At 44.4% G+C, this 26,614-nt stretch overlaps 2 protein-coding genes across 2 annotated transcripts; one reads left to right on the top strand and one right to left on the bottom strand.

The window, feature by feature from the left end:
* The first annotated feature begins 14,977 nt into the window (after nucleotides 1-14,977).
* Nucleotides 14,978-22,626, top strand: LOC123070848 (protein tesmin/TSO1-like CXC 5). The gene is made up of 8 exons (XM_044494220.1): nucleotides 14,978-15,681; nucleotides 16,093-16,197; nucleotides 17,114-17,291; nucleotides 19,566-19,919; nucleotides 20,758-20,855; nucleotides 20,954-21,048; nucleotides 21,605-22,012; nucleotides 22,086-22,626. Exons 1-8 carry the CDS (start codon nucleotides 15,269-15,271, stop codon nucleotides 22,280-22,282), a joined length of 1,848 nt encoding a protein of 615 aa, XP_044350155.1. The 5' UTR covers nucleotides 14,978-15,268; the 3' UTR covers nucleotides 22,283-22,626.
* Nucleotides 22,627-22,788: 162 nt separating this feature from the next.
* On the bottom strand, nucleotides 22,789-25,598 carry LOC123070851 (protein CURVATURE THYLAKOID 1C, chloroplastic). The gene is made up of 6 exons (XM_044494221.1): nucleotides 25,292-25,598; nucleotides 25,109-25,200; nucleotides 23,747-23,833; nucleotides 23,605-23,667; nucleotides 23,445-23,482; nucleotides 22,789-23,037 (listed from the first exon to the last, which is right to left on the bottom strand). Exons 1-6 carry the CDS (start codon nucleotides 25,413-25,415, stop codon nucleotides 22,983-22,985), a joined length of 459 nt encoding a protein of 152 aa, XP_044350156.1. The 5' UTR covers nucleotides 25,416-25,598; the 3' UTR covers nucleotides 22,789-22,982.
* Between the last annotated feature and the right edge of the window lie 1,016 nt (nucleotides 25,599-26,614).

Here is a 26,614-nt window from a genome sequence, read left to right as displayed (position 1 = left end):
GAGCAGTAAGATGGTGCAGTTGCAAGCAGAGCGTCGTGGCGGGATCTACATGTGAAGCAGTGTACATGGCAGCCTCGGAGGCAGTGCATGAAGCAATATGGGTGAAGGAGTTCATCACCGACCTAGGAGTCATACCCAATGCGTTGGGGCCAATCACTCTCTTCTGTGACAACACTGGAGCTATTGCCCTTGCCAAGGAGCCCAGGTTTCACAAGAAGACCAGGCACATCAAGTGTCATTTCAACTCCATCTGTGAAAATGTTCAAGATGGAGACATAGATATTTGCAAAGTACATACGGATCTGAATGTCGCAGATCCGTTGACTAAACCTCTTCCACGAGCAAACATGATCAACACCAGAACTCTATGGGTGTTCGATTCATCACAATGTAACTAGATTATTGACTCTAGTGCAAGTGGGGGACTATTGGAAATAAGCCCTAGAGGCAATAATAAAAGGATTATTATTATATTTCCTTGTTCGTGATAATTGTCTTTTATTCATGCTATAATTGTATTATCCGGAAATCGTAATACACGTGTGAATACATAGACCATAATATGTCCCTAGTGAGCCTCTAGTTGACTAGCTTGTTGATCGACAGATAGTCATGGTTTCCTGACTATGGACATTGGATGTCATTGATAACGGGATCACATCATTAGGAGAATGATGTGATGGACAAGACCCAATCCTAAGCATAGCACAAGATCATGTAGTTCGTTTTGCTAGAGCTTTTCCAATGTCAAGTATCCTTTCCTTAGACCATGAGATCGTGTAACTCCCGGATACCGTAGGAGTGCTTTGGGTGTACCAAACGTCACAACGTAACTGGGTGACTATAAAGGTATACTACGGGTATCTCCGAAAGTGTCTGTTGGGTTGACACGGATCGAGACTGGGATTTGTCACTCCGTATGATGGAGAGGTATCTCTGGGCACACTCGGTAATGCATCATCATAATGAGCTCAAAGTGACCAAGTGTCTGGTCACGGGATCATGCATTACGGTATGAGTAAAGTGACTTGCCGGTAACGAGATTGAACAAGGTATTGGGATACCGACGATCGAATCTCGGGCAAGTAACATACCGACTGACAAAGGGAATTGTATACGGGGTTGCTTGAATCCTCGACATTGTGGTTCATCCGATGAGATCATCGAGGAGCATGTGGTAGCCAACATGGGTATCTAGATCCCGTTGTTGGTTATTGACCGGAGAGCAGTCTCGGTCATGTATGCGTGTCTCCCGAACCCGTAGGGTCTACACACTTAAGGTTCGGTGACGCTAGGGTTGTAAAGATATTAGTATGCTGCAAACCGAAAGTTGTTCTGAGTCCCGGATGAGATCCCGGACGTCATGAGGAGTTCCGGAATGGTCCGGAGGTAAAGAATTATATATGGGAAGTCAAGTTTCGGCCATCGGGAAAGTTTCGGGGTTCAGCGGTATTGTACCGGGACCACCGGAAGGGTCCCGGGGGTCCACCGGGTGGGGACACCCATCCCGGAGGGCCCCATGGGCTGAAGTGGGAGGGGAACCAGCCCCTGGTGTGCTGGTGCGCCCCCCTAGGCCCCCCTCTGCGCCTAGGGTTGGGAACCCTAGGGGAGGGGGCGCCTCCACTTGCCTTGGGTAGCAAGTTTCCCCCTTGGCCGCCGCCCCCCCTAGGAGATCCCATCTCCTAGGGCCGGCGCCCCCTGGGGTCCCTATATAAAGAGGGGGGTGGGAGGGCAGCCGCACCCTGACACCTGGTGCCTCCCTTCCCCCTTGCTACACCTCTCCCTCCCGTAGTCGCTTGGCGAAGCCCTGCCGGATCCCTGCTGCATCCACCACCACGCCGTCGTGCTGCTGGATCTTCATCAACCTCTCCTTCCCCCTTGCTGGATCAAGAAGGAGGATACGTCACGCTGACCATACGTGTGTTGAACGCGGAGGTGCCGTCCGTTCGGCGCTAGGATCTCCGGTGATTTGGATCACGACGAGTACGACTCCCTCAACCTCATTCTCTTGAACGCTTCCGCTCAGAATCTACAAGGGTATGTAGATGCACTCCTCTCTCTCGTTTCTAGATGAACTCATAGATTGATCTTGGTGAATGTAGGATTTTTTTTATTTTATGCAACGTTCCCCAACAGATCGAACCCATCACAAAGCACCTCCTGTTGGGGAACGTAGTAGAAATTCAAAATTTTCTATGCATCACCAAGATCAATCTATGGAGAGACTAGCAAAGAGAGAGAGAGGGAGTGCATCTTCATACCCTTGAAGATCGCTAAGAGGAAGTGTTACAAGAACACGGTCGGTGGAGTCATTCACGAAGCGATTCAGATCACGGTCGAATCCGATCTAAGCACCAAACAATGGTGCCTCCGTGTTCAACACACATACAGCCCGGGGACGTCTCCTCCTTCTTGATCCAGCAAGGGGAGAGGAGGAGTTGAGGGAGAACTCCGACAGCACGACGGCATGGTGGTGATGGAGCTCGTGGTTCTCCGGCAGGGCTTCACCAAGCACTACGGAGGAGGAGGAGGTGTTCGAGGAGGGAGAGGGCTGCGCCAGGGGAAGGGTGCGGCTGCCCTCTCTCTCCCTCACTATATATAGGGGGAAGGGAGGAGGGGGAGGCGCCCTAGGGTTCCCTAGGGGAGGGCGGCGGCCACAGGGGAAACCCTAGATGGGTTTGGGCGCCCCCACCCCCTAGGAAACTTGCCCCCCAAGCCGGGAGGGGTGGCTGCCCTAGGGATGGCGCCCCCACCTCTCGTGGTTACTTGAGATGGGGTGGGAGGGGCGCTCAGACCCTTAGTGGGCTGATGTGCCCTCTCCCATTGGCCCATAAGGCCCCCCAACGCTTGCCGGGGCCTCCGAAACCCCTTTCGGACACGCTGGTCATCACCTGGTACCCCCGGAACAATTCCGGACTCCAATACCCTTCATCCAATATACCGATCTTCACCTCCGGACCATTCCGGAGCTCCTCGTCATGTCCGGGATCTCATCCGGGACTCCGAACAACTTTCGGTAACCACATATTATTTCCCATAACAACTCTAGCGTCATCGAACCTTAAGTGTGTAGACCCTACGGGTTCGGGAACCATGCAGACATGACCGAGACGTTCTCCGGTCAATAACCAACAGCGGGATCTGGATACCCATGTTGGCTCCCACATGTTCCACGATGATCTCATCAGATGAACCACGATGTCAAGGATTCAAGCAATCCCATATGCAATTCCCTTTGTCAAACAATATGTTACTTTCCCGAGATTCGATCGTCGGTATCCCAATACCTCGTTCAATCTCATTACCGGCAAGTCACTTTACTCGTTTCGTAATGCATGATCCCATGACTAACTACTTAGTCACATTGAGCTCATTATGATGATGCATTACCGAGTGGGCCCAGAGATACCTCTCTGTCTCACGGAGTGACAAATCCCAGTCTCGATTCGTGCCAACCCAACAGACACTTTCGGAGATACCCGTAGTGCACCTTTATAGCCACCCAGTTATGTTGTGACGTTTGGCACACCCAAAGCATTCCTACGGTATCCGGGAGTTGCACAATCTCATGGTCTAAGGAAATGATACTTGACATTAGAAAAGCTTTTAGCAAACGAACTACACGATCTTGTGCTATGCTTAGGATTGGGTCTTGTCCATCACATCATTCTCCTAATGATGTGATCCCGTTATCAATGACATCCAATGTCCATGGTCAGGAAACCATGACCATCTGTTGATCAACGAGCTAGTCAACTAGAGGCTCACTAGGGACATGTTGTGGTCTATGTATTCACACATGTATTGCAGTTTCTGGTCAATACAATTATAGCATGAATAATAGACAATTAGCATGAACAAGGAAATACAATAATAACCATTTTATTATTGCCTCTAGGGCATATTTCCAACAGTCTCCCACTTGCACTAGAGTCAATAATCTAGTTCACATCACTATGTGATTGCAACGAGTCCAACACCCATTGGGTTTGATCATATCTTGCTTGTGAGAGAGGTTATTAGTCAATGGGTCTGAATCTTTCAAATCCGTGTGTGCTTTACAGATCTCTATGTCATCTCCTAGATGCAGCTACCACGCTCTATTTGGAGCTATTCCAAATAACTGTTCTACTATACGAATCCGGTTTACTACTCAGAATAATCCGGATTAGTGTCAAAGTTTGCATCGGCGTAACCCTTTACGATGAACTATTTTACCACCTCCATAATCGAGAAAATTCCTTAGTCCACTAGTTACTAAGGATAACTTTGACCGCTATCCTGTGATCCATTCCTGGATCACTCTTGTACCCCTTGACTGACTCATGGCAAGGCACACTTCATGTGCGGTACACAACATAGCATATTGTAGAGCCTACGTCTAAAGCATAGGGGACGACATTCATCCTTTCTCTCTTTTCTGCCGTGGTCAGGTCTTGAGTCTTACTCAATGCTCACACCTTATAACATAGCCAAGAACTCCTTCTTTGCCGATCTATTTTGAACTCCTTCAAAATCTTGTCACGGTATGTATTCATTTGAAAGTACTATTAAGCGTTTTTTATCTATCCTTATAGATCTTGATGCTCAATGTTCAAGTAGCTTAATCCAGGTTTTCCATTGAAAAATACTTTTCAAATAACCCTATATGCTTTCCAGAAACTCTACATCATTTCTGATCAACAATATGTCAACAACATATACTCATCAGAAATTCTATAGTGCTCCCACTCACTTCTTTGGAAATACAAGTTTCTCATAAACTTTGTATAAACCCAAAATCTTTGATTATCTCATCAAAGCGTATATTCCAACTCCGAGATGCTTACTCCTGTCCTTAGAAGGATTGCTGGAGCTTTGCATACTTGTTAGCATCTTATAGGATTGACAAAACCTTCTGGTTGTATCATATACAACCTTTCCTCAAGAAAATTGTCGAGGAAACAATGTTTTGACATCCTATCTGCAATATTTCATAAATAATGCAGTAACTGCTAATATAATTCCAACAGACTCTTAGCATCGCTACGAGTGAGAAATTCTCATCGTAGTCAACTCCTTGAACTTGTCAGAAAACATCTTAATGACAAGTCGAGCTTTCTTAATGGTGACACTTACCATCATTGTTCGTCTTCCCTTTTAAAATCCATATGTACCCAATAGCCTTACGACCATCAAGTAGTTCTTCCAAAGTCTACACTTTGTTTTATACATGGATCCTCTCTCAGATTTTATGGCCTCGAGCCATTTGTCGGAATCCGGGCCCACCATCGCTTCTCCACAGCTCGTAGGTTCATTGTTAACTAGCAACATGACCTCCAAGACAGGATTACGTACCACTCTGAAGTAGTACGCATCCTTGTCGACCTACGAGGTTTGGTAGTGACTTGATCCGAAGTTCCATGATCACTATCATCAGCTTCCACTTCAATAGGTGTAGGCGCCACAGGAACAACTTCCTCTGCCCTGCTACACACTAGTTGTAGTGACGGTTCAATGACCATATCAAGTCTCCACCATCCTCCCACTCAATTCTTTCGAGAGAAACTTTTCCTCGAGAAAGGACCCGTTTCTAGAAACAATCACTTTTGCTTCCGGGTCTGAATTAGGAGGTATACCCAACTGTTTTGGGTGTCCTATGAAGATGTATCTATCCGCTTTGGGTTCGAGCTTATCAGGATGAAACTTTTTCACATAAGCGTTGCAGCCCCAAACTTTCAAGAAACAACAACTTAGGTTTCTCTAAACCATAGTTTATACGGTGTCATCTCAACGGAATTACGTGGTGCCCTATTAAAGTGAATGCAGTTGTCTCTAATGCTTAACCCATAAACGATAGTGGTAATTCGATAAGAGACATCATGGTATGCCCCATATCCAATAGGGTGCATCTATGATGTTCGGACACACCATCACACTATGGTGTTCCAAGCGGTATTAGTTGTGAAACAATTTCCACAATGTCTTAATTGTGTACCAAACTCGCAACTCGAATATTCATCTCTATGATCATATCATAGACATTTTATCCTTTTGTTACGACGATCTTCAACTTCACTCTGAAATTACTTGAACCTTTCAATAATTCAGACTTGTGTTTCATCAAGTAAATATACAACATCTACTCAAATCATCTGTGAAGTAAGAACATAACGATATCCACTGCATGCCTCAGCACTCATTGGACTGCACACATCAAAATGTGTTACTTCCAACAAGTTGCTTTCTTGTTCCATCTTACTGAAAATGAGGCTTTTCAGTCATCTTGCCCATGTGGTATGATTTGCATGTCTCAAGTGATTCAAAATCAAGTGAGTCCAAACGATCCATCTGCATGGAGTTTCTTCATGCATGCATACCAATAGACATGGTTCGCATGTCTCAAACTTTTCAAAAATGAGTGAGTCCAAAGATCCATCAACATGGAGCTTCTTCATGCGTTTTATACCAATATGACTCAAACAGCAGTGCCATAAGTGGCACTATATCATTACTATCTTATATCTTTTTGGCATGAACATGTGTATCACTACGATCGAGATTCAATAAACCATTCATTTTAGGTGCAAGACCATTGAAGGTATTATTCAAATAAACAGAGTAACCATTATTCTCCTTAAATGAATAATCGTATTGCGATAGACATAATCCAATCATGTCTATGCTCAACGCAAACACCAAATAACAATTATTTAGGTTTAACACCAATCTCGATGGTAGAGGGACCAGGCGATGCTTGATCACATCAACCTTGGAAACACTTCCAACACACATCGTCATCTCACCTTTAGCTAGTCTCCGTTTATTCCGTAGCTCTTTTATTCCGAGTTACTAACACTTAGCAACCAAACTGGTATCTTAATACCCTGGTGCTACTAGGCGTTCTAGTAAAGTACACATTTAATACAATGTATATCCAATATACTTCTGTCAACCTTGCCAGCCTTCTCATCTACCAAGTATCTAGGGTAGTTCTGCTTCAGTGACCGTTCCCTCATTACATAAGCACTTAGTCTCGGGTTTGGGTTCAACCCTGGGTTTCTTCACTAGAGCAGCAACTGATTTGCCATTTCATGAAGTACCCCTTCTTGCCCTTGCCCTTCTTGAAACTAGTGGTTTCACTAACCATCAACAATTGATGCTCCTTCTTGATTTCTACTTTTGCGGTGTCAAACATCACGAATATTTCAAGGATCATCATATCTATCCCTGATATGTTATAGTTCATCACGAAGATCTAGTAGCTCGGTGGCAATGTCTTTGGAGAACTATCACTATGTCATATGGAAGATTAACTCCCACTCGATTCAAGTGATTGTTGTACCCGGACAATCTGAGTACAAGCTCAACGATTGAGCTTTTCTCCCTTAGTTTGTAGGCTAAGAAGCTCGTCGGAGGTCTTATACCTCTTGACGTGGGCACGAGCCTGAAATCCCAATTTCAGCCCTTGGAACATCTCATATGTTCCACGACGTTTCTAAAACGTCTTTAGCGCCTCAATTCTAAACCGTTTAACATTACTGAACTATCACGTAGTCATCAAAACGTGTATGTCAGATGTTCGCAACATCCGCACACGACGTTCAAGGTTCAGCACACCGAGCGGTGCATTAAGGACATAAGCCTTCTGCGCAGCAATGAGGATAATCCTCAGTTTACGGACCCAGTCCGCATAATTGCTACTATCAACTTTCAACTATATTTTCTCTAGGAACATATCTAAACACTAGAACTAAAGCACGAGCTCACGACATAATTTGTAAAGACCTTTTTGACTATGTTCATGATAATTAAGTTCATCTAATCACATTATTTGATGAACTCCCACTCAGATAGACATCCCTCTAGTCATCTAAGTGATACATGATCCGAGTCAACTAGGCCGTGTCCGATCATCACATGAGACGGACTAGTCATCATCGGTGAACATCTTCATGTTGATCGTATCTACTATACGACTCATGTTCGACCTTTCGGTCTCTTGTGTTCTGAGGCCATGTCTGTACATGCTAGGCTCGTCAAGTCAACCTAAGTGTTTCGCTGTGTAAATCTGGCTTACACCCGTTGTATGTGAACGTTAGAATCTATCGCACCCGATCATCACGTGGTGCTTTGAAGCAACGATCTTTCGCAACGGTGCACAGTTAGGGCGAACACTTTCTTGAAATTATTATGAGGGATCATCTTATTTACTACCGTCGTTCTAAGCAAATAAGATGCATAAACATGATAAACATCACATGCAATCAAATAGTGACATGATATGGCTAATATCATTTTGCTCCTTTTGATCTCCATCTTCGGGGCTCCATGATCATCATCGTCACCGGCATGACACCATGATCTCCATCATCATGATCTCCATCATCATGATCTCCATCATCTTGTCTCCATGAAGTTGTCTCGCCAACTATTACTTCTACTACTATGGCTAACGGTTTAGCAATGAAGTAAAGTAATTACATGGTGTTATCCAGTGACACGCAGGTCATACAATAAATAAAGACAACTCCTATGGCTCCTGCCGGTTGTCATACTCATCAACATGCAAGTCGTGATTCCTATTACAAGAATATGATCAATCTCATACATCACATATATTTCATTCATCACATCCTTCTTGGCCATATCACATCACGCGGCATATGCTACAAAAACAATTTAGATGTCCTCTAATTGTTGTTGCAAGTTTTTACGTGGCTGCTATAGGTTTCTAGCAAGAACGTTTCTTACCTACGCCAAAACCACAACGTGATATGACAATTTCTATTTACCCTTCATAAGGACCCTTTTCATAGAATCCGATCCGACTAGAGTGGGAGAGACTGGCACCCGCTAGCCACCTTATGCAACAAGTGCATGTCAGTCGGTGGAACCTGTCTCACGTAAGTGTACGTGTAAGGTCGGTCCGGGCTGCTTCATCCCACAATACCGTCGAAACAAGATAGGACTAGTAACGGTAAGCATATTGAACAAAATCAACGCCCACAACAACTTGTGTTCTACTCGTGCATAGAATCTACGCAACAGACCTAGCTCATGATGCCACTGTTGGGGAACGTAGCAGAAATTCAAAATTTTCTACGCATCACCAAGATCAATCTATGGAGAGACTAGCAACGAGAGAGAGAGGGAGTGCATCTTCATACCCTTGAAGATCGCTAAGCGGAAGCGTTACAAGAACACGGTCGGTGGAGTCGTTCACGAAGCGATTCAGATCGCGGCCGAATCCGATCTAAGCACCGACCAACGGTGCCTCCGCGTTCAACACACGTACAGCCCTGGGACGTCTCCTCCTTCTTGATCCAGCAAGGGGAGAGGAGAAGTTGAGGGATAACTCCGACAGCACGACGGCATGGTGGTGATGGAGCTCGTGGTTCTCCGGCAGGGCTTCGCCAAGCACTACGGAGGAGGAGGAGGTGTTGGAGGAGGGAGAGGGCTGCGCCAGGGGAAGGGTGCGGCTGCCCTCTCTCTCCCTCACTATATATATGGGGAAGGGAGGAGGGGGAGGCGCCCTAGGGTTCCCTAGGGGAGGGGCGGCAGCCATAGGGGAAACCCTAGATGGGTTTGGGCGCCCCCACCCCCTAGGAAACTTGCCCCCCAAGCCGGGAGGGGCGGCTGCCCTAGGGATGGCGCCCCACCTCTCCTGGTTACGTGAGATGGGGTGGGAGGGGCGCTCAGCCCCTTAGTGGGCTGATGTGCCCTCTCCCCTTGGCCCATAAGGCCCCCCAACGCTTGCCGGGGCCTCCGAAACCCCTTTCGGACACGATGGTCATCACCTGGTACCCCCGAAACAATTCCGGACTCCAATACCCTTCGTCCAATATACCGATCTTCACCTCCGGACCATTTCGGAGCTCCTCGTCATGTCCGGGATCTCATCCGGGACTCCGAACAACCTTCGGTAACCACATACTATTTCCCATAACAACTCTAGCGTCATCGAACCTTAAGTGTGTAGACCCTACGGGTTCGGGAACCATGCAGACATGACCGAGATGTTCTCCGGTCAATAACCAATAGCGGGATCTGGATACCCATGTTGTCTCCCACATGTTCCACGATGATCTCATTGGATGAACCACGATGTCAAGGATTCAAGCAACCCTGTATGCAATTCCCTTTGTCAATCAGTATGTTACTTGCCCGAGATTCGATCGTCGGTATCCCAATACCTCGTTCAATCTCATTACCGGCAAATCACTTTACTCGTTTCGTAATGCATGATCCCGTGACTAACTACTTAGTCACATTGAGCTCATTATGATGATGCATTACCGAGGGGGCCCAGAGATACCTCTCCATCTCACGGAGTGACAAATCCCAGTCTCGATTCGTGCCAAACCCACAGACACTTTCGGAGATACCCGTAGTGCACCTTTATAGCCACCCAGTTACATTGTGACGTTTGGCACACCCAAAGCATTCCTATGGTATCCGGGAGTTGCACAATCTCATGGTCTAAGGAAATGATACTTGACATTAGAAAAGCTTTTAGCAAACGAACTACACGATCTTGTGCTATGCTTAGGATTGGGTCTTGTCCATCACATCATTCTCCTAATGATGTGATCCCGTTATCAATGACATCCAATGTCCATGGTCAGGAAACGATGACCATCTGTTGATCAACGAGCTAGTCAACTAGAGGCTCACTAGGGACATGTTGTGGTCTATGTATTCACACATGTATTGCGGTTTCCGGTCAATACAATTATAGCATGAATAATAGACAATTATCATGAACAAGGAAATACAATAATAACCATTTTATTATTGCCTCTAGGGCATATTTCCAACACCTCTCCCATTGCAAGATAAATTAGTCTAGTTGGCCAGACCAAACGAATAGATCGGAGAGAAATACAAAGCTATAACAATCATTCATAAAAGAGTTCAGAGAAGACTTAAATAATATTCATGAATAATCCGACCATAAACCCACAATTCATCGGATCCCAACAAATGCACCACAGAAGAAGATTACATCGAATAAAACTCCAACAACATCAAGGAGAACATTGTGTTGGAGATCAAACAGTGAAAAAAAGCCATCTAGTTACTAGCTATAGACCCGTAGGTCTTTGGTGAACTACTCTCGCATCATCCGAAGGGCAGCAAGGATGATGTAGAAGCCCTCCATGATCGATTCCCCCTCCAGCAGAGTACTGGAAGATCTCCAGATGGGATCTCGAAGGAACGAAAACTTGTAGTGGCGTAAAAAGTGTTTCAGGTGGCGCGCTGATATATTTGGAATATTTAGGGATTTATAGAAGTGGAATTAGGTCAAGAGGTGCCGCGTGGGGCCCACAAGCCTGGGGGGTGCCCTGCGGGTTTGTCTCTCCCTCGTTGCTTCGTAGGTCTTCTCCCGAAGCTTCTAGGGTCCCTTCTGGTCCAGAAAAATCATCAAAAAGTTTTGTAGCATTTGGACTCCGTTTGGTACTGATTTCCCGAAAAGCCAAAAATAAGCAAAAAATAGCAACTGACACGGGCATTAGGTTAATAGGTTAGTCCCAAAAATGATATATGATTGCATAATAAGCATCCAAGATTGATACTATAATAGCATGGAACAATAAAAAATTATAGATATGTTGGAAACGTATCAACCCCACTCAAAGGACCAGACGTCTTCATTGATCCAACAAGAACGTTTTTTCTTAGTGCATGTACATGTGTCTACTTCCGACACATGTGCCATGACGCGCACCTCGACGGGACAACACATGCAATGTGCCTCGACGGGCCAACACACACCATAAACCACATGACTAGGTCCCTAACCCTCACACACCCATGTAACCACGACGCTAGACTCGGCTACCATTATATAACACCCTAGCCACCCCTAAACTAGCAATAGTTACTCATGGCTACCCTCTAGGCTATAACATGAACCCACATACTAACACAAGTCTTTCCAGGGTATCATAACCATCCTAACTTAATAGGATTGATAGTTTTACCCATACTAATAAGGTGGATCTTCTTTTGCAGAAGCTAACTCCTAAGAACCTCTCGGTTAATTGTCCTTGGTATGGAGCAATATCAAGATGAGTTGTATGAGTGACCAACTGGGAAGTTTTCCGGGATGCACACGAACGAGAACAAGAAATGTGTTGGAAAGACTTGTGTTTGTTTGTGAGACCAATCTAGATCTGAAAGAGCAGTCGATACTAACTACTACTGACCCAGAAGTGATTGGGGTGTTAGACTTGCAAGTCTTTTGGAATGTGTACAAGTGATAGAGGCGAAGGTGTCCCGTCTTTCGATGAGATGATAACTATCATTTTCGGCAGAAGTCAACTTTGAGGATCCGATTACGAATGTACGAAGACGTCGCACCTTAGCAATCGCCAAACCAACTGCAAGATGTCATTGACCATGCCAGAGCACGATCAGCCTGACCACATGGGTCTATTTCCTGCAAGCAAATGAAGAAAAAGCAAGTAGTTGAGATAACAATCTGGATATTGCGAATTGAAGAGGGAAGCTCTATTAAAAGTGTGTGTGTGGGAGGGGGAGGGTCTGAAATGTCTTGGTCTGGTTGTTGGACACAAACGAAGTACGCATTGCACTATAGTGAACTTTAATATAAACAAAACCCAAGTCTAAAATGATGCCCTAACAACTATATTATAGGGAGATAGAGGGGGATTTTCGTCCACCCTTGGCAACGTGGGACTAAATTTTGTCCTAGGTCGTTTCCCTATTAATACAAACTCTAAAACCGCCTGTTAAGCGTATTTCAAAATTACATGGGCTTGACCCAAAAATAAGGTGGTGTGCCACCTATAATAAGCTATGGCCGAGATATATGAAAGGACATTTTGTATATTTCGTCTATGTCCTTGTATGTCACCGTGGTGGCTTCAAAGTGTTGAAAACTCTACTAGAAACATCATTCTTGTTCACTTCACGCGCGCCATCATCTCCATGCTTGATCCTACTCCCAAGGTTCATCCTTCTTGTACATGCTAAGCCCTTCAATCATAAGCAAAACAAATATATTCAATTTAGGCAACATCATATTCTCATGAAGTACCTGATATTTTAATTGGCGCACGCGAGCTCTATTAATTGGTCTAGTATTTGTAGCAGCAGGGATTGTGGGTGTATCTATAGTAGTGATGTCCTCATCAACAAGGCATTGATCGCCACACCTTAATCATCATTTCACCTCTCTCAATAGTACAACCTTCCTACGACTCAAACAAACACAAACGAGCATAAGAATTTAAATATATCGTCTATGAGGGGGTTCTCCAACCACATTTCCCACATTTTATGGTGACTAAAAAACATGTCATACACTTGACCACTAGTCTCCCGATCACTTGTTATTCCAAACCCACTCTTGGACAAAGATGTACTTTCAACAACAAAAGAGATAATCAAAGATGAAATCTCTAGAATACCAAGATTAAACTTAAGAAATTAGTGAGTATAAAATACAATCATCAAATCTTCAAAAATGTTGAAAGAAGATTCTCATATTTGTGAAAAGTCCATCTCATTTTTCCGGATTTATAGGATAAGGCGGGTATGCTTGCATGGTGGGGGTTGGTGATGGGGGAGGAGGTGGATTTGAACACAAAGTCATCGGTCAACGCGCTTGGAATAACCACAAAGGTAAAAAAAAGGGGCATTGAGAAATTAAATACTTACTGCCATATTCCATTACCGCTAGAGTTTCGGTGCCGTTGAGAAAAAAGAGGAGCATTGAGTAAGAGTTAGTAGCGCCCCTCCTTTGAAAACTTAATTCCGTTACCGCTAGTGTTCGGGTGCCGTTTTATCTTTTTGGAGTAAAGGTTGATGATATGCTATAATAGAATTTAAATGGTGTGTATGGAGGATATTGGCTTCCAGGTCATCGCAAACGCTACAATGACGACAAAAGTTCAAAAGTCGAGCAACACATGACCTCAACAACACCAATCTTCGCTTTATAAGGAAATACCAAACTAGACTAGCCGGCCACCATCGACACTAGTACGTAAAACATCAATATCTTGAAACAACATATCAAATGCAACGTAGGCACATACACTCACACGAATATATACCAGGGGCGGCGCCAAAGGTATTCTTTTTCATTCACATGAATACCGCGGGTTTTGCTGATCTGTGGGTATGTTGTCGCTAGCTTGATGTATATCTGATGTACATTGCTATTGCCCCGCCACTGATGATGAAATAAAAAGAAGGAAGTTTTTTATATATATTTATATAAATAAACTCTCTACAAACTATAGTTACAGAGGCTCGAGATGTTGTGACCCTGTTGCAAACACACTGTCTCCACTATAGAAAAATTCATCACGGCGAGGACTGTAATGTTCAATTCCTTGTAGGCAAAGCCTTACGGAAAACGGCAATTTCCTGCTCCGAGCACGAACCAAATACGGTGCCCATCTCACGGACTCCACAGTACTCCACTACTAAACCCTAGTATGAATGGAACTTTCTCAAAAGCCCTCACCAGATGCTCACCGTAATACATGGTGTACGCCACAACTACCTAACTACAGAAGCTGACATGTGGGGCACAGACCCGCGCGACTCAATGTGTCATAGAGCCAGACCAGCGCACGGCGCGTCCAAGCGTCTCCCCCGGAATGCAACTCCCCGTAAACGACAGGACGGTTCCACACCAGGCGATGGCGAGGGCACCGCCGTCCGCCGCAAGCCAGCCCGGCACCCACCACGTCACTTCGCCCACTGACTGCCCCGCCCCACCGGAAACGGCCCACACGTCAGGCGCGCGGGGGGCGGCGCAGGACGCGTGCGCGACGAGCCGGATTCCCGCAGCCCCCGTCCAATCGAACGGCGAGCGAACCAACAACCTCACGCCTATGAATTCGAGCCGCAGGATGCGCGCACGCGGCGCCCCGCCGTCCGATCCGGCCCCGCCGCGGGGATCCGGCCGTAGAATATGAATTTGATTTCGAAAGCTAGGAGTGGGAGACAAAGAAAGGACGAGGACGGGAAGGGAAGAGAGAGAAAGGGCGGAAGCAGCAGCTGCAAGAGGGAAAATCCTCTAATCCCCCCACCCCCAGCCCTCCCGAAATCCGCCATTCGCCGCCCCTCCCGCACGCACGCACGCGCCGGAGCGCGCGGCAATCCGCGCCCGTCCTCGGCGCCCCCGCCCCCACCTGATCTGGAGCCGCCGGCCGCGATCTCGCCGCGGCCGCGCCGGATTGGGCGGCCGTTTCCAGTGGTGGCCGGGCCGTTTTTGATCTGCTAGCTCCCCGGGCTGAGCGGATAGATGGCGGGGAAGGAGCAGGCCGGCGCGGGCGCGGGCGGGGCCGGAAGCGGACCCCTGCCGCGAGTGCCAGTGCCCGCGGTTTCCACGCAGCCGCCGATTAAGAAGCTGGTCAGGCAGCTCGACTTCAACTACGGGAACCCCGCCATGGCGGCGGCTGCCGCCGCCGCTTCCCGGACAGTGCAGCCGAGGGCGCTGCAGGTCGGGTACCCGCAGCCGCACCAGCTGAGGGCCGTGTTGCCCATGGGGGTGCCACATCAGCTGCAGCCGCGGGGGCTGCCCGTGATGCGGCCGCATCAGATGGTGCATGCGCCGCTGCCGCGGCCGGCACTACCGATGGCGATGCCCGTGCCCGTGCCGCAGGCTCGGTCGGCCCTACCGCAGCCGGTACAGCGCCCGCCGGTCGCCGTTCCCTTGTGAGCGCCCCCCTTTTCAAGATTTATTACGTCTTGCGTCAATTTTTGAAATTTTTGCTTCTCGGTCTTGCACTTCCGGGGCTCTGTTGTATCGAGGGTATGGAGGAGCACGACATGCTCTTGGCTACGATGAATTCGTTTGTTTTCTCTTGATTCACATCCTTGGGTGTCCTGTAGTCCTTTTTTAAGCATGTAACCCAAGTTTGAAAACTTGGTTCCCAAATTTTACTTTGCACTTGTGTTTCCTTGTAACAAAGATACCTGCTTGTATTAGATGGATGCTTTTTAACTGCCATTTATTATACTAGTTAATTGTAGCATACATCCTAATGGCCTCTGACAATCCTAATTGATATAATTTTAAAATTTTCATTTTTGTAATTTTCCATCTCGCTGTTCTTTTGTTTTTAGGAAGCCAGAGTCACCAAAACCACGTGGGCGGCTGTATGATGGGAAAGATGGCACACCTACGAAGAAGAAGTGCTGCAATTGTCGGCACTCCAAATGTTTGAAGCTGTAAGTCAAGACTTGTTGTGTCTTAGCTTGACAGGAGGTCAATATTATGCTGTGATTCTTGCCAATGAAGACATTACTTTCTTTCTTAGGAATGTAACGATTCCTTCACGTACTTCTTCTAGAAGTCACCAAATGTTTGAAATTCCCTCCAGAACGACCCTTTTATGGATAGAGTTGGATCCAGTAAAATGTATCTGATTCTGTAGATATACAAGGAAATACACACAAGGCCATTGTCTTGCCTGTTGACTGTTTTTATTTTACTTTTTGCCCATAGAAATCTTATAAGAACTAATGTAAGGATTGTGGAACTTTTTGAAAAAAAAGCTGGATGATAATGGCATTTTGTTGCTAAGCTTGACAAATAACATCAGTGATGAGACAGAGTATCTGATCTTCTGGTGTGAACAAGGTTTTGTATTAAGTAGTCAACTTGTAGCTAGTGAAATAATGTTGTTACTTTAAAGGAGCTGACATAACAACTTCGTGACTAGTCAAGACAATTATGAAGCATTATACATCTTGAGTTGGATCACTTATGCTTTAGGGGTGGCTGTGTCATTTAAAGTTTCTTTATGAGCTTTGTCAAAATAAGATTAGTGTCTGAAATGAGTATTTGTGTAATTTGTTGAAAATAAAACCTATTTTTTATGCTATCCATTCTGTTCGAATCATGTACATGTAGTTTAGATGGATTGTGACAATGAAGAGCAATTGAAAGAGTATCCTACTAACATTCATAAGTTTTGTAAAACCCTAAAGTTTCTGCTTCTACCTACATTTTCTAAAAAAGCACAAATGGTATGCTTTGATGGTTCACTACTTTTGTTTCCATTTTCATGTTCATTTCAGTTTAAGTCTCTGCATACTGCTATTTGATCCTATCAATCTGAATTTTATGGTTTTCTATGCTTAGGTACTGTGAATGTTTTGCATCTGGTATTTATTGTGATGGATGCAACTGCACCAATTGTTTTAATAATGTTGAGAATGAGGTGGCTAGGCGTGAAGCTATAGAGGCTACACTGGAGCGCAATCCAGATGCGTTCAGACCTAAGATTGGGAGTAGCCCACACACAAATCGGAATAATATGGTATGTTTTGATGTCCACGTCTCTTATTAAATACTCCCTCTGTAAACTAATATAAGAGCGTTTAGATCACTAAAATAGCGATCTAAACGCTCTTATATTAGTCTACGGAGGGAGTACTAAATAGTTAGTTTTACTTGATAAAAATGATGTCCAGTGCTTCTACATATCAATGACTTGTTCTAGTTTTTTCCTCTCATCTAAACTGATACAACACCCTAACTGATGTTAAATAGGAGAAGTCTTTGGAAGTTACACATGTTCTCTGAATAACTATTTTTTTACTGTATATATAAATATAAGAAATTTACAGCTTATTTTTCCTTTTCTCAGTTTATTTACTCCGATCATTTCTCAGAATGTTGTATTGCCTCATACTATAAGCCTTCCTCAGTTTCAGTCAAAAACATTACTTTGTAAAAACATATGTCCATGCACTTCCCTGTTTGGCTGTTCGGATATTGTAAAGGATTCAAAAGCTGACAACTGTGAGTTGTAATTCTCAAATAGCATTGAAGCATCTTTGAGATTGATTACAATGGAAACTGCCGCCGGTTGAACTCTAATTTCTTGTATTTTTTTTCTTGAATACGCACGAATGTGTGTATCATATATTAGGGCCTCTTTGATTCGCAGGGTTTGTAAAATGCAGGAATAGGAAAATAGAGGAATAGAGTGGCATGCCATCCTCAATCCTACAGGATTTGTATGAGCATTTGATTATGCGCAAGAAAAACGTAGTATTTTTATCCTCAATCCTACATGGGAATTTTCCTATGAAAACTAGTACAAGTGAATCCTATGGAAAAATTCCTAGGGATTGCAATCCTATGCATCAAACAACCCACTGAGGAAAAAAATCCTAAGGATTAGAATCCTCCAAAATTCCTTTAGAAATCCTTTAAATCAAAGAGGGTCTAAAGAAGAGAGCGGGGAAAGAGCCCCTCCACCCACATTGTTACAACATTTTTACAAACCACACAACCGGCCCACGTCCACCGAAGTTAAACTAGGCCTACTCTCTCAAATACACCGACTCTGCTAACATGCCGAAGGAGTCGAGGCCCCCCTTCAGGATGCCTGCCTGCCGCCAGTGCCTGCCTTCCCTGTCGACAGCAGTGACTACCTATAGGTGCGATGGTGTAGCCCCATAGAAGACTATTGCATTTCGATGCTTCCAGAGCGTCCAGAAGGTAAGCACAATGATAGCCCGTACGTCCTTCACATGATGCCCAGCCGTGAGCCTAGAGATGCACCACTCACCGAGCTTATCCTCGACTGATGGCGCCCAATCCGGTCTGCCTAGTGCCTGGCAGATAGTAGCCCACACATCTCTGGCAAAAACGCAGTCGAGGAGGATGTGGTTGATGGATTCCTCCTGTTGATCGCAGAACGGACAAGAATCATGGTGCGGGAGCCCCCTTCTTGCAAGCCTGTTGGACGTCCAACACCTATTCCGCAACTCAAGCCAAGTGAGGAAACGTCACTGGAGTGGTGCCTTAGACTTCCACCGTCCACGTGAAATCAGCTGTTGGGACCACCTCCTGGCCCCAGAACTTCGCCACATATGCTGAACGTGCGGAAAACTCGCCATCACACTCTCAAGACCACACCACCTTGTCAGTAGAGTCTTGGTCTAGCTGCACAGTATCCATGGCTGTCCATAGCTCGAAGAATTGATGCAGCACATCAGCGGTAAGGTCCGGCCCGAGGTCAGTAGCCCAAGTGCGAAGCCGCACCGCCTCCTGAACTGTGTGTGCTCTCCTGATGTGCCTCGACACCCGGTCATACAGGAGAGGAGCCAACTCCTGAACTCGAAAACCATTGAGCCATCTGTCTTGGATTCATTGGCCACTAGTACATATGTTATTTCTAGTTATTACTAGACCTGTAAACCACGACACTATTGACAGCCATTTTGTCAAAATTTTAATCTGACAAAGTGTAGATCTAGTATCTCAAGTTAAAATATTTGTCACTTACAGTTGTTTCACCACTGAGATGGAGCTGCCAGTTTCCTTCCTTCCACCTAAAATTTGCATTATTGCTTATCTGAAACAATAATTATGTTTCCCAGAGAAGTCAGAGGCTCAGCATGATTATTATTTTTGGTTTGTAAAAAGCTAAAGTCTTATTCAATAAATGTTGGCTTAGACTATCATTAAATGTTTTGCTGTCCGCACAAGGGACGTCTTCATTATTGTATTTTCTCATCTAGGCCATTTATCTGATTTGTGCTTCAGTGATATGTGTAATTAATACTAGTCCCTTTGCTAGGAGGTAGCTGGTGATCTCCCTTTAATAGGGAAGCATAATAAAGGGTGCCACTGCAAGAAGTCAGGATGCCTCAAGAAATACTGCGAATGCTTCCAAGCTAATATACTATGCTCTGAAAATTGCAAGTGTATGGATTGCAAGAACTTCGACGGGAGTGAAGATAGAAAACATCTTAATTTTGATCACAAAAATGTCATTCACATGCAACAAGCAGCAAATGCAGCAGTAAATGGTGCTATTGGAGCAACTGCATTGTCGTCGCCTTCCACATCTAGGAAGAGAAAGCACATCGATTCTTCACTTGACCTTTCGACCAAGGAACATTTAGCTATCAGGAATGGTCAACTATCTCAGGTAACGACCATTTCTACTATTTAAGCTTGCTCTGCAGTGTTTGTAATCTCTTTAACTGTGCATAGTGTGCTTTCAACTATTGACTTAAGAGGTAAGGTTAAGCGATCCATTCCATCACTAGGAAATTCCATATTATGATGTGCTTACCATGAAGTGAGTTGATAATTTGTGCATGTGCACTTGTGACCTACTAATTGGCTTACATTGTCAGTACATGGCTGGAAAAGTTCATTTTCGCTATTAATATCCCAAGCAGAGTGATGCACATTACCTTTTGGCATCCCATGCTTTGCTACTTAAGTAAATCAACCTCATGCTTGTGTGTCTGTGTTGACTACCTCGCCGATTTTATGCCCTGAGATATCTGAAAGGGGTAACTATGGAAGTATAATAATTCAGTAGCTGAGCACCTGTGCTTTCTGTGAATAAAAGAAATCATGTCACCTCATTCTCTGCCTGCTCCAGGCTATGGCTGTGCTACTAGTCGTGCTTGGCCAACAGCTCCACAGCCATGCCCTGTCAAGTGCTCCATTTTTAGAGAAATTTGGGAGGTGATTAAGTAATTTGTTAAGTTAGTTTCTTTCGATGATGAGTTTTAGGGATGGGTGAGGTGGGATGGGTTTGAAGCACCACCACTACCATGAACTCAGGCTTTAATAACTGTGAAGAAAAATTAGCAGAAGGTGCATATTGGATGATATCGTCACCTTTCTGACTCATCTAGAATAGATTTCAGAATAAAATCTGACTAACCAAAGAGACAGTCAAATGCTACTTACAGCAAGAGTTATTATGGGATTTTGAGAAGGTTGCTGTATATAATTTATACTTTAATCAGGTTATTTATCAGAAGAACGCGATGGCCTCTGATGGTTCATTTCCAATAGGCCAGTCTGCGCATCCTCATATGATGGGGCCCTTTAAAGTCACCTACAGGTAACTGTCAACTCTGAATTTCTACCTGCAGAAATTTTTGTTTTCCTCGAGTAGGGCAACCTATCTGTTTTGTATTGATTGGTTTGTCATCCTTATAGGCCTCTTTTAGCGGATATTATTCAGCCGGGGGATGTAAAGGAGCTATGTAAACTTTTGGTGACAGTATCGGGACAGGCTGCTAAGGCATATACTGGTATTGCTCTTGGCATCGTATTTAGTTTCCCCTTTTCCAGTGTGTTACAGGAAATATTCCTGATGATCTTGAACTGTGCATGACATACATTTGTGATAGATATTCAATCAACTCCAACAGATCAGAGCCTCTTCATTTTAAATTTTACCTGTTGCACGACTGCATCCAATTCCAAGTGTCCTTCTGTTGAGCCCTGGATTTGGATCCTACTAGTGTTATGCAACTTCTTGGAACACCATATGTATATGCAGCTGCCACGTACTTGATTCAGTGCATCTCAGCTTCAGTATATAGTTATATAGTTTGCTAACACTGCACAGTGTGGTCAGGATCACTGTCTTGTTCCCGTCGAAATCTTACAGTACATGGGGTCCACTTGTGAGTGATGGTCGCCATAATGACACCTGGCACTTCTCAAATTAAACACCAAGTCTTTGCAGCTGTTCTATGATTGTCTTCAGTTGCTACTTTTTATTTTGTAATTTAAGCTAACCAAATTAATGTGTAGCATAAATTTGACGATGATGCTGCCTCATTGGAAAACATTGAAAATTAGGTCGGAAAATCCAGGAAGAGAAGGTTGCAGAGAAGGAAGATGGAGTGGGAGGTTCCCTAGCATTGACAAACCATGATAGAGAAGGCAAAAGTAAAGATCAAAATCATCGAAAAATATCAATTGATGATCATTCAAGTGGAGGAACTGATATGGGCAAGGCATCTCTAGATGATTCCAGACCTGATTGCACTGATGACCAGAAGTCCAGTAGACCAATGTCTCCTGGAACACTTGCGTTGATGTGTGATGAACAAGATGCTATGTTTGCAACTTCTCAAAATGCTGTTGCTCCATCAGCAATAGATGTCGATCAGAACCGGTCGGAACTGTATGCAGAGCAGGAAAGGTGTGTGTTGACAGAATTCCGCGGTTGCCTGCGTAAGCTTGTGCAATACGGTAGAATGAAAGGTACATCAAACATCCTAGCGTTATGCTTTGCAAAACTTGGATAGGTTTGGTCCTGACCATTTCCAACCTGCAGAGGAGAAGTACTCCATGGCAATCAGATCTGAAGTGACCGGGCATCCAGGGCAGGTAAATGGTGCCCTGCGGATACCGTATCCAAAAGTAGATGTACCTGTTGTAAAAACATTTCCTCAGAGTTCCAGCAAACATCTTGTTGCTGGGAACACTTCGAGTGGGCATTTAGACAAAAGACTGAAGCCTGAGAACACATAGTTCGCCTCAGGTCTGTATTTGGGGTACAAGAATCATCATGTTTGTGCACCTTCTAACAGGTTGACCGGGGGCATGTACCTGTCTTGATGATTTAATTTAGGTTAAAGAAGTTCCTATTTATTCTCCTTGGTCAGAATAAGTGTAATCTTGGATAGTTTAGTCCTAGAGTCGCCTTTAGCCTCAAGTTGTGTACCATTTTAGTTCCTTCTTCTTTTTTAGTGTTTTGATGGTGAAGTTCTTCTCTCCAATCGTCATACTAATATAAGCTAGGATGAAACTGTGCCTTGTAACACCATATGTTTCCTTTCCCCGTTAGCAAGACATGCTACACTTATGAGTGATCATTTCTCATCTGGGATCTTGCAACACTTGCGCCACAAGTCTAGTTTGTTGGGGGCTCAGTTATTTTCTCGCTTTTCTGCGAAATTCCAACGTCAAAATGCATGAGCCAGGGGTTTCTGACTTTACCATTCAATGTTGTCTCAAACATTACGCTGAAAAATTAATGAGGGGAGAACAAACACTCAAGTTTTGCCACCAGAAGAATGCTTGATTTAACCTGTACAGGAGATAGCGTATTACATCTAGAACGGACAACGGTGACGCAGATGCCTAACATGAGCGCACAGCTAAATGTTTTCTGACAGGCCCAAAGAAAATGTATGTCGTAGGCAGGATGTACTTTGTCTTCGCGGCGAAGTTACTGCCCCAAGATTCGAGATACTGAGCTTTTGATGTTCTCCAGAAACTTTTCCCTGCGAAGAATGAATGTACATGTTAGTAAATCAACAAAGTACAATAGTATCTTGAGCTGTAGTAATGGTGCATAGAATCACAGTTACACGTATACCAAGCTCTTCATTCAAAAGTAAGTGCCATCCTGTGCGTTAAAAGTTATCGATGATGCAGATGTGACACAAGCCAGAATGAGAGTGTTACGCTAGTGGTGGAAATACAGCATGAAACTTTCTTTGAAAATGTCATAGAACAACATGGTGAAGTAGCTATCAGTTTCTTCTCATCAGTTATTCAAAAAAGATGGTATTTTCAGACAGAGCTCTGGTTGGTTTTGCCATTTTCTATGCACTATTTTCTCAAACAGATAGATATATGTTTCCACAACTTTGGCACAAGTGTTCAAGAAAGAACAATTGAGGTTTACCTGTCTGGCTTGAAGAGGAGGTTCCCGTAGATAAACCACTGAAAATGTCGGCATGAGCTATAGAGTGAGGCCAGGGACATGTGGACTTGTGGTAATACAAAGATAACAGCTTCATTTAAAAATGGCAATGTTACAGTTGAGGATCTTGGGTAAAACTCACCCATGCAACTGCTATTCCGATTAGTTCGAAGAAAAGAGGGAGAACAGGGAGCTTGTCGATGACCTGAAGTTGAGATAATAGATTATCAGATTGATTTTGTTTATCTCGTTGCATAGTTGAAGATTGGGCATCTGCAATTTACCCCAATAAGCATCATGGAAGCCCAGAATGCCGCAATGGCTGCAAAGCCGATACCCGCTAGAGCAAATATGTCTTCAGTAGTGTTGAACTGTTTCAGTTCCCATGTTTGTCAGTTTCCTTCATTTTACAAGAAAGAAGCCTAGATGGAACAACAATTTGAAATAACTATTTGATTTGTATATCTTCCATTCGACATAAAAAATAACATAAGTACTTCATAGAAACACTGGTGACAGTCTTTTTGTCCCCGCAAGACTTGCAACAATTTCTCAGGAAATTTTAAAATATAGATGAGCTATGTTCTGGCAGTATATAGTCCGAACCTTTTGCTGACTTAATATGGTATCGGTACTAAAAGATTCTAAGTTCAAAACCTAAGGAGGCCAATATTGCAACACAAATAATTGCGGTCCACTTCAAGCCCAAGCCTTATACCAGTGGAGTTTGGATGGAGCAAGAGGGCTATATTGCCGACATTTCCTCGTTGCTAAACTTCATTGGTGTGTGAAACTCACATTTAACTTTTAGGAACTCACTTCTATGTCGGTATCTCGGTATCCCAATCCATCACTATCCTATCCTATGAAGGTAGTCCTGTCATTATCAATGCTATTCTCACAAGCGTACCAATGCTCTATGACACATTTCCGTTGCTTTGGTTTTTGGCGAGGTCCAACTGAATATTGCATTTCGGTGAGCTCTCACGACAAATGGACATGACGACATGGCTTCATTTGTTTAATAGATTGATGGTGTTCAACTTATCTCAAGACCATGATGCTTTCCATCGGAAATCACATACTATGGATGCCTAATCCGTTAACTATATGTATGTGAATCTCATCAATGGTGATCATGTCTTGCATAGGATATGCATTTGGAAACTAACACTCCTGTTTAAAATCAAAGAATTTATGCGGTACTTTATGCGGTACTTGGACAAAGGAGCGATCTTAACAAAAAAAAAGTAGCCAAACGCAGCTCGCAAACGTTTATTTCCTTTCTCAACAGGGGTATATAAAAATTTAGGACCCCATTGGCCAGCGAACGTTCGCTAGGAGGAATGACATTTGCGAATGTTTTTGTGGAAAATTCTTCAGAACACGCATGGCAATTTCTTCAGAAACACATGGCAATTCCCGGCAACAAAGGATTTTGCTAAAAAAAATGTCGTTAGTTTGAAGGAATCGGCATGTTCCCGCAACGTAAATTGCCGCAAAAAACGTTCGTTTTGCCATCCACCTACAGCGAACGCTTGTTGGATAGCATTTTATAAACCATTGATGCGGAAATCAAAATTTTCCTAGGGAACCTACTGGCAAATTGCAACATCATATATAGTGAGAGATGGGAGGAGACTCACCGAACTCTTGACGTATTTGACGACGCTCCCGGAGGAGGCTTCTGAACTGTCCTGCGCAGCCCTGGCAACGACACCGCGACTTCTCATCCTGCCTGCGCGTGACACATTGCAGAGCACGCAGTGAACCACGACGACGTGGTGAATTTTGCATCCGGAGCACGGTAGTTGCTACAGATGAATTACCTGAAACCATGGGGCTTCGCAGCTTCGGGAGATTCCTGGGGATGCTCTTGCTGCTGCCGCCGCCGCCGCCGCCGCACGGCGCGAGGGCGGTAGGCTGGGCGATGGAGAGGGCACATGCCATCATGGCTAGGATCCCCCGCCTGGGTATTGTCGCAGGATAGGTAGCTACGAAGGAGCTGGGAGGCGCGTCCGGAGGATGGTGCGTGGAGCAACCGGGGAAACTACTGTTTGGCCGTCGTCTGCAGCAGGCAGGCAGCAGCGGATGTGAGAGCGAGCTCCCTAGTCCACTAACACTCCATCAGATGGCAGGTTTGCAGATTGCCCCCTTTTGTTCTGTGCTCTTTTCATGGTCAGAAGTGCTGCTGTACTGTTTGTTGTACTACTCATTTTCCACTTCAAAGAAGAGCTGTACTGCTCAGAGTCTTTGCGGGGAGTTGTTGTACTACCTCCATATTAAAGCATATTAACATTCTGTACCCGGCTAAATTTTGGAAGGTTTTTCTTGCAGGATTTTTTTTGTAAAGGTTGATCAAGTTTATAAAAAATATTAACATTTATGATATACCAAAAATAATTATGATGAAGTACTACTCATACAGAAATACTACTACACGAGGGGCCCCTAGAAATCTAATTGCTCGTTCTACTCATAGAGCACGAGGACCCGATACTTGTTGAAAGGATTGAAATGGATATAGAAGGGGTGAATAGATACAAATTTTCTTCTTAATTATTCGTAAGTTTAGGCAAATATGAAATATAAAGTTGGGCTAAACAATTGCTACAGTGAGATAACAAGTGTACTAAATGTGTTCACAATGATATGAGTTAAACAAACACAATAGGATATAGCCAGTGCAAGGTCAAGTGACTAAAATAAACCACAAGTAAAGAGATGGGGCTAGGGATAAAGGAAACTCTGAATATGAGGATGAATCCTAGTGTTCACTTTCTTGGAGAGAAGCTAATCAATGTTGAAGAGGTGGGTGTTATCATGAAGGCAACCAACATCATGAAGGCTGATGTCATTCCCAACAACTTGGGGTAGACCTTGAGGCAACCTCCAAACTTTCACAATTTTGGGGGGGTAAATCACAAGTCGATTTCTCACTCGAGCACTCCTACGGCCTAGGAATCTCCAACCTCCAAGAGTAACAAGATCAAGGGAAAATGCTCAAGACTTGCTCAAATCACAAATTGTATTGGTCAAAGAAAGAGGAGTGGGTTTTGATGGGGAACGTAGTAATAATTCAAAATTTTCCTACGTGTCACCAAGATCAATCTAGGAGATGCTAGCAACGAGAGAGAGGAAGTGCATCTTCA

The sequence above is a fragment of the Triticum aestivum genome, chromosome 3B (genome assembly GCF_018294505.1).
Source record: "Triticum aestivum cultivar Chinese Spring chromosome 3B, IWGSC CS RefSeq v2.1, whole genome shotgun sequence".
Lineage (NCBI taxonomy): Eukaryota > Viridiplantae > Streptophyta > Magnoliopsida > Poales > Poaceae > Triticum > Triticum aestivum.
The sequence above is the reverse complement of the archived record's forward strand: the minus strand, read 5'-3'. Positions and strand labels throughout refer to the sequence as shown.